At 62.9% G+C, this 7,943-nt stretch overlaps 5 protein-coding genes across 5 annotated transcripts in view; 4 read left to right on the top strand and 1 right to left on the bottom strand.

Moving 5' to 3' along the window:
• Positions 1-1,098, top strand: part of AMSG_01898 (derlin-2) — a 1,446-nt gene extending 348 nt beyond the window's left edge. Inside the window, exon 2 of the mRNA XM_013905946.1 lies at positions 160-1,098. Within this exon, the coding sequence (XP_013761400.1) occupies positions 160-856 (697 nt within the window). The 3' untranslated portion in view covers positions 857-1,098. The remainder of the gene's footprint in view (positions 1-159) is intronic.
• Positions 1,099-1,584: 486 nt separating this feature from the next.
• Positions 1,585-2,637, top strand: AMSG_11673 (uncharacterized protein; the record flags this gene model as incomplete). The annotated part of the gene is made up of 1 exon (XM_013906025.1): positions 1,585-2,637. One exon carries the CDS (start codon positions 1,585-1,587, stop codon positions 2,635-2,637), a length of 1,053 nt encoding a protein of 350 aa, XP_013761479.1.
• Positions 2,638-2,947: 310 nt separating this feature from the next.
• On the top strand, positions 2,948-3,458 carry AMSG_11672 (uncharacterized protein; the record flags this gene model as incomplete). The annotated part of the gene is made up of 2 exons (XM_013906024.1): positions 2,948-3,200; positions 3,301-3,458. The coding sequence occupies 2 exons, from the start codon at positions 2,948-2,950 to the stop codon at positions 3,456-3,458; spliced, it is 411 nt and encodes a 136-aa protein (XP_013761478.1).
• A 16-nt stretch (positions 3,459-3,474) lies between these two features.
• AMSG_01896 (CMGC/DYRK/DYRK2 protein kinase) lies at positions 3,475-5,820 on the bottom strand (the record flags this gene model as incomplete). The annotated part of the gene is made up of 4 exons (XM_013905945.1): positions 3,475-3,870; positions 3,894-4,214; positions 4,244-5,491; positions 5,530-5,820. The coding sequence occupies 4 exons, from the start codon at positions 5,818-5,820 to the stop codon at positions 3,475-3,477; spliced, it is 2,256 nt and encodes a 751-aa protein (XP_013761399.1).
• Positions 5,821-6,626: 806 nt separating this feature from the next.
• Positions 6,627-7,241, top strand: AMSG_11671 (uncharacterized protein). The gene has a single exon (XM_013906023.1). It carries the CDS (start codon positions 6,787-6,789, stop codon positions 7,090-7,092), a length of 306 nt encoding a protein of 101 aa, XP_013761477.1. The 5' UTR covers positions 6,627-6,786; the 3' UTR covers positions 7,093-7,241.
• The last annotated feature ends 702 nt before the right edge of the window (positions 7,242-7,943 follow it).

Below are 7,943 nucleotides of genomic sequence, written 5' to 3'. Positions count from 1 at the left end.
ACCCGGGTGGGGGGTGGGGGAGGGGAGGGGATGCCTACGTGTGGCTGCGGTCCGTGGTGGTGAGGTCAGCGGCAGCGTCCATGACTGACAAAAGGCGGCGGCGGTGATACGGATGCGGGAATTGGATGGGGACGAACGTGGGGATATTGGGATGATCAGGAACATTCCGCCGGTGACAAGAACCTGGGCGACATTGGCGGCAGTGACGACGGGGGCGGCGCAGCTGGGTATGATCTCGCCGTTTACGCTGTACTTTAACTGGAATCTAATCATGCGCGGCGAGGTGTGGCGGCTCATCACGCCGTTTGTGTACTTTGCGTCGGCAGGCCCGCTGGACATGCTCCTGCATCTCTACTTTCTCATCCGCTACTGCCGGACACTAGAGGAGTTTCACTACGCCGGCCGAGTTGCGGACATGCTGTACATGATTCTGTTTGGAGCAGTGTGCATGATCGCCGCCGCCCCGTTTCTTGGCCTCCTCTTCCTCGGCGACTCGCTCTCGTTCATGACCGTCTACGTATGGGCACGTCGCAATGAGCACGTGCACATGAATCTGTTCGGCCTCATGCCGTTCACCGCGCCATACCTGCCGTGGATTCTGCTTGCCTTTTCCTTTGTCATGGGCCACTCACCCATCCCGGACCTGGTCGGCATTGTCGTCGGTCATCTCTACTACTACTTTGTCGACATCTACCCAGCCACCTCAGGCCGCCACCTCTTGGCCACCCCGCACTTTCTCCGCGTCCTCTGTGGCGACATTCGCGCACAGCCGCCGGCACCGGCTCCTGTTGCCGGTAACAATCCTGATGCCCCGCCCGCCCGGCCTGGCGGTTTTGCCTTTGGCGCCGACGAGTGATAGCCGCTCGCACCGTGCAGATGAACGTGCACTGTGCCGTGTGCGCCACTTGCAGTAAGATGACTTGCGGCTGTGCTGCCTTCCGCCGCACATTCCGTCACCGACCTGACCGCCGCTGGCCTTGCATCGTTCCGTGCCTCACATCCACATGCCTACACGCGCCTAGATTACGTGCCGTCTCATCCCATCATGGGGAAAATACCACGATCACGATGATTGACATAAAAGCAACCCAATCCCCCCCTCCTAGTCGGCCTCCATCTCAGCCCAAAGGCGTGACTCGACCCGTATGCGACTCGGCTCGGCCCTTGTGCGACTCGACAGCAGCGAATGGCAAAGAACCAACGACGTCGACGACTTTACGCCATGTCAGGAGGGCAAGGTAATGGCGGGCGAAAGCGCGAGCGGGAGGAAGATGATGAGAGTGGTGCTTCGGGAATAGGCATGGGTAGGCAAGGGAGATTTGGAGAGGAAGAGGAAGGTGGGGAAGAGGTGAGCGTGGGAGAGGATGGGGAGAGGGAGATAATAGCTTTGGTCATGGCTCGGCTCTTGGCCTCTCCTCCGAGTCGCCTACCAAGCGTGCTCGTGGTCTCGGCTCGGGGACTAGCGCTGGGCAAGGAAACGGGGACAGGACGGTGTCTGGTGCTGGGACCGGGGTGGGAGGGGAAGAAGAAGAAGAAGAGACTCGGCTGGGGACGGCACTGAGGGCAAACTGCTATCTGTTGCCCATGGAAGGCGAGCCGGTGGTGGTCCCGCCCGGAAAGGCCACCTTTGGTCGCCTCAATCTCGCCATCGATGACACCCATGTCTCTCGATCCTCCTTCCATACTCTGTGGGATCCGCATGCCCGAGTTCTCAGCATCGCCTCGGTTGGCCTCAACGAGATCCAGCTCCGCTGCATGGAAAACGTTGCCGATCGTGTTGCACTTGCCAAGGGTGACGCTGTCCAGGTCCATGACGGAGACATCATCTACCTCTACGAGTCGTTCCATCCACATCAAGTCCGCATCATTGTCTACGATCCTGCAGACCCCGTGGCTCCGGCTGCGTCGCTGATCCGGACTAGGACAGCGCTGCTCTCTGCCGACGACGGTACCAGCTCCAACAACGATGCCGAACATCACAGCGACGCAGAGGATGACGGCACTGGCAAGGCCTGTGTTCGCGACGCGGACGACGATGATGATGACGATGCTAGTGCGCTGCAGCCCATGGCTGTCTCGTTTGTCTCGCCCGAGGCCGCCGCTGCTGGCGCTCTCCCGCCGCTGCCGGTCATGGACGACACCGAGGTCCGCCGCCACCAGATGGACTTTCTCCGCCGGCAGCAGGTTCTCTACAACGAGCACTTGCTGCGCCAGCAAGAGATGTTTGTGCAGGAGGCCGCCATGGCCGCCCAGGAGGCGCGCGAGGAGGCCGAGCGCCTCATGATGTACCAGCAGCACATGTACTTTCAGGCGCAGGCCCAAGCTCGGGCCCAGGTCCAAGCTGAAGCCCAGGCCCAGGCCCAGGCCCAGGCTCAGGCTCAAGCCTCGTCTGCCGTACACTTGGCGGTACCCACTACCTCGTCAGGGCTGCAAAAGCTCGGGCACGCACCGTCGTACGCTCTGATGTCGTACTACGAGCTTCCAAGTGAGCTGAAGCGCGACCGTGAGCACAAGCCGGATCCAAAGCCAGAGCACGAGGCCGAGCTTGAGCCGGCGCCCGAATCTGAGACCGAGGCGGGGTCGCAGACGAGACCCATCCATGGCCCGACGATGATGGCGACAGCGAGCCGGATGTGAACGGCAGCGATGGGGAGCAGGAGGATCTCGGCGACGATGACGATGGCGAGGTTGAGGGAGGCAGCAACAGCGAGGCCGAAGAAGACGGGGATCTCGAAGGCGACCTTGACGACGACGGTCTAGGGGCGGAGGAGCTCGCAGAGATTGGCGACGAAGACGACGGCAATGAGGACGATGCACTTGATGATGGCCTGCTGGACGACCTCGACGACGACATCCCCCGCAGCCTCCGGTCATCAAGGTGTCCGCGCCGAGTGGTGTGTACGATCCAGAGTTGGACGAGTTGGACGACGACGATGGCGTGGCAGCAATGGAGTTTGCATCGATCATTCTGCCGCGCTCCCATGATGACAAGCCCCTTGCAAACGAGGACAACCACAACGAGCTCGAGGCTGAGCTTGACGACAACGAGCTCGAGGCCGAACTCGATGACGAGCTCGACGACGGACTTGATGCCGAGCTCGACGAAGGACTCGACGACGAACTCGACGACGGACTCGACGACGGGCTCGACGACGGGCTCGACGACGGACTCGACGACGGACTCAATGGTGTCATTGGCGGTGGCGACGATGACGGGGGCGGGGCATTGGCGGTGGCGACGATGACGGGGCGGGGCGGGTAGCAATCCCTCCTCTACGGTGCTTGCGTCGTCGATTTCAGACTTTACCTCGCTCGCTCGATTCCTGGAGGCGCTCCCGAGGTCATCGCTGGAAGAGTTCACTCTCGCCCTGATCAAGCATGATGAGGCGAGTCTGCTCCCGTTCGGCATCAAGCTCGCGAAGGCACTGCAGCTGCGAGCTGCAGCCAATGAGGTGTGAGTGGGCTAGCAGGTGATCAGACGGTAAAATAGTCCTCCTTGCGGAAAAGCAGCTCCTGGACGTGCTCGGACGACGGTGGGACGTCGGCGAGTGTGGACTGGAGCGGAACCATCGACGATGACACGGCAGTGCTGGACGAGCCCGCAGTGACCGACGATATCGGGCGCGACGATGGTGGCGGAGCGGCCGAATCGGGCGAGAGGATGGTGGCCGAGGGGCCGGCGGCATCGCCAGCGGCGCTAGCAGAGGCGACCGATGGTGGCGCGAGGTGCGGGGCAAAGCGGTCACGGAAGCGCGGGGCGAGCCACGGATGCGAGAGTAGGGCGAGCGCAGGCCAGCGGTCGGCAGGATCCCAGGCGAGGCAAGCCGAGAGAAAGTCGACAAAGAGGGGTCGTGGCAGCCAAGGGCGGTGCTGAGGTTGGCCGGTGTCGGCACGCGGCGGCCAGGTGCGAACGAGCGCATATCACGGAGCTGCAGCTGCGGGTCGTCGGCGCTGACGCCCATGACCAAGAGCTCGCGGCGGGTGGCAGCGCGCAAGACCGACTGCGGAGGATCGCCAAGGATGTCGCGGATGAGAAGGAGCAGCTCTGACTCGTGGCGGGCTGGGAAGAGCGGGCGGCCGGTGTAGACCTCGGCGAGCACACAGCCGAGCGACCACACGTCGATGGCAGTGGTAAACGTCGAGCCGAGGACGATCTCGGGCGCGCGGTAGTAGCGGGTCTGGATATACATCTGGGTATTTCGCATGCCTGCCAGCTCCGAGGTGCAGAGCCGAGGTCGATGACCTTGACGTCGGTGGCAGCCGGGTTCCGGACGAGGATGTTTTCGGGCTTGAGGTCGCAGTGAACAATCTGAAGAGCGTGCAGGAGGGCAAGCGCCGAGGTGACCTGGATGGCCATGTCCTGCAGCGCAAGCATGGTCAGGTTACGCGAGTAGCGGTTGACCTTGACCACATTCAGCAGGTTAGAGCTCATGAGCTCAAAGACCATACACAGATGCCCGCGGAACTCAAAGTGGCGGATAAGCCCGCCGATCGAGTCGGCGCCGACGGCGAGGACAGCGCGCGCAATGTCGGTGTCGGCGGGTGCAGCGTCGGGCGGATGTGGTGCAGCGGCGAGCGCGGCGGCGACGTCAAAGGTGTCATCGGTGAGCGCTTCGCGGCCACGGGCGACAGCGTTCAGATGCCCGATTTCCGAGAGGGCGATGTGGCGAAAGACGCGCTTGTTCTTGATGATCTTGATGCCACATGTGGTGTGGGTCTTGTGGTCAAAGACCTTGACAACTTGCGAGGTTACGCCGCAAGAGAGCATGCCAAGGACCTCGTAGCGAAAGGCGATGTGGTCGTGGACCGAAAGCGCGTACTCGCCGTCGGGAGTGTCGAACGAGTCAAGAAAGGCATCGTCGCCGAGTGCGGCCGAGGTTGTGAGGAGACCGACGGAGAGCTCGTCGAGGCCGACGCGCTTTGCGGTCTTGAGTGACGAGGCCGTCGGCCCGCGCTTGCGTGCGTAGGGCCCAGCAAAGTAGACTAGGTCGTAGCCGAGGATCTCCGACTGCTCGTGCGGGGTGAGATACGGCTTGCAGAGAGCAAGGGCCTCGAGCGGCGGACGCGGCGGCTGGAGAAGAGCGGTCAGCTTTTTGCGCTCTAGCATGAGCAGGCCGAGCTGGTAGATGCACATGGGCTGTCCGATGGAGACGAGGTTGACGACCGAGGTCGGCAGGCGGCCACCAAACTCGACATGCGAGAAAAAGGTGACCATCGAGTCGGCCTCGCCGTACGGCTCGACAAACCAGGATGAGGCCTTGACATGGCCGCGGACAACGCCGTCCATGTGCGGACAGAGCGGGTGGACCGCGCCGGTGGTGGCCGAGACAAAGCACCGGTTCGAGTTGGTGACGCCGTTGTACATGACACACGCAAAATCGCGAGCGTGCTTCATCAGGCACCGCGAGGTGACGTGAAATGCATGGACGATCTGGCAGCAATGGTGCTCGTCCTCGGAGAGCTTGACAACAACGTCGAGCGACTTGAGTGTCTTTTGTAGAACCGGCGCGAGTGCGGGTTGGCCAGGACATGGTAGACCGACTCGGGTGGGACGCCGACGACGCCCTTGCCCAGAAAGGCGTGCGAGGCCGAGCCGGGCATGGTCCGCTTGTAGATGAGGACGCCACGGTTGAGCTTGGCAAACTTCCAGCCTGTGGCTGGCTGCTGCGTCTCGTAGTTGAACGGCGAGATGTGGGCCATCGACGCCGCCACCCGGATCATCTGCTCGGCCGCCGCGCGCCCAGCCTTGAGATACGGATCAACCTCCATGCTCGCCTCTGCCGACGGGCCTGCCACATCAGTGCCAGCGCCCGATGCCATGCTCCTTGTCCGGGCAAGTGGCGAAGGGGCTGATGTCGATGCTGGCGATTGCGAGACCGTCGATGACGACAAAGCCGGCGAGAGCAGGCCACGGAGCGGGGTGGGCGGGCCGGGGAGGCCAGCAGGAGAGCAGACACCCGAGGCAGCAAGGAGCGATCGAATGGCCTTAAGGACTCTGAGTTGAAGACCAATGGTAGGCACACCGACCTTGTCCAGCACATCGACATCGACCATGTCCAGCACACCACCATCAATGCCCTCGGCAACCACAGCAGCAATGACTTGGTCGTCAAGGTGGACCTCGGGCAGGGAGGCCAACCAATGGCCCACCTCCTCGGCACTCCACCGCTCTACATGCTGCCCATCTGGGATGTTCCCCTCTCCCTCGGGTCCAACCTCAGGAGGGGATGTGGTTGTACCGTCCTCGTCTGCCATGCGAGGTGAGTGAGGTGCAGGTGCAAGCAGGGGGGGGGGGGGGCACCACGGGTTGGGTGCCAGGAGCAAGTGCCACACTTTCTGTGGTTCCACGCAGGCCGACAATGGGTGACAGTTCCTTTTTTTCTTCCTTTGCTGCCTTTTGGTCGTAGTGACAGCAAGGCCCATGGCGTGGCCCAGGAGACGTGGTAAGATGATGGACACTTCTTGGGCATGAACGTGTGACGGGCGTGATTGTGGCGGGTGATGGATGGCAAGCCCGGGTGAGTCAAGTTAGGGGGGATCTGTCGCAAGAGCGCCATCTCATCCATCATGGACTACGTCGGATCTCTGCGTGCAGGTAACGACATGGGCTGCTACGGCTCGACAAAGAAGAGGCCGTTGAAGATGTGGCGCAGGCCGGAGCCGGGGTTGGAGATGACCCGGCCAGGGCCGACGCCGGGAGCGTCATTGATCCACAACGTCGACGAGCCGCCCTGGTCAAGTGCCATGGCTGATGACGCGCCGACAACGTCCTTGAGAAAGTAGGCCATGGGAGCAGCCGAGATGCCGCAAGTCGGATCGTCGGCGTGGCATCCGTCGTGGCCGTCGGCCACAACGAGAGCGACGGAGAGTACACCGCCCGCGGAGGAGACGAGTCCGAGCGCGCTGTTGGATGAGTGTGACCAGATGTTGACGTTGAGATCGTCTTCGGGGATGGCAAACTCGCCATCGTTGACAAGGATGGGCCCGGCGGCGAGGGCATGGCGCGTGCCGGGCAGAACCTGCTCACCGCGGTGCAGGACGCCAATGTGCGAGCTGGCACCGTCCATGACAAGTACCGCCGGACGGGCGTAGCCGGGCTTGTCGCAGTTGTACGAGTGGGCGACGCCATCGATGACTGTGGCGCAGTCCCCAATGCCCCAGCTCGGATGGTCGGCCGAGACGTTGCGGGCGGCCTCGGCGCGATCCTTGGTCCAGCACACATCGTCAACAAACGACTTGTCGTCGAGACGAAAGAAGAAGCCCCCGTTAATGGCGGCAACTGCACCAGGGACGCCCTGGGCGATCGCCGGTAGCGGCGCTAGCTGGCCGTCACTCATCGGCGCCACAGCTGCCCGCATCGCCACCGCGCGCGGGCCGTCCAGCGCCGCCTCGACTAGATTGAAGACAAGCGGGCCAACATGCCAAGGGCGGATGATTCCAAGCTTGTCCTCTGCCCTTCCCGAGCCAGTGCAGTTGATCTGTCGCCACGCCACGCGCCCGCTTCCCACGCTTCCTGAATCGACGTCCACACAGCTCCAGTGCGACGGATACGTACGTCCCGCCACCGCCATCACCGCCATCACCGCCAGACCCACCAAGACCAGCAAAGGAGTAAACCACCAACCGCGCTTCATCTGCCGAGCAAAACGGTCTCGTTGCACGAGGCAGGAGAACATGGCAGGAGTGAGTGTGTGATCGGCTTCTGGGCCCGCCCCTGCACGCGAGCATGCGCGCCGATGAGACATCCCAGCCCAGCCCGCGCCACGGCAGAAATCGCCACCCCCACCCACCCCGATCTTCTCCAACAGCATACCACAAACCACAGGTCGCCACCTCCGAGTTCCACCCCGCATCGCCATCCCCTCCCCCCCCCCCCCCCCCCCCCGCCCCCCCACCCCCCACCCCCCACCTCTGCCCTCCACACCCACACACATTCGGCGATA

The sequence above is a fragment of the Thecamonas trahens genome, assembly GCF_000142905.1.
Source record: "Thecamonas trahens ATCC 50062 unplaced genomic scaffold supercont1.7, whole genome shotgun sequence".
NCBI lineage: Eukaryota > Apusomonadida > Apusomonadidae > Thecamonas > Thecamonas trahens.
The sequence above is the reverse complement of the archived record's forward strand: the minus strand, read 5'-3'. Positions and strand labels throughout refer to the sequence as shown.

Coding starts and splice junctions, on each gene's coding strand:
- AMSG_11671 (XM_013906023.1), top strand. CDS start 6,787: ATGGGAGCAGCCGAGATGCCGCAAGTCGGATCGTCGGCGTGGCATCCG.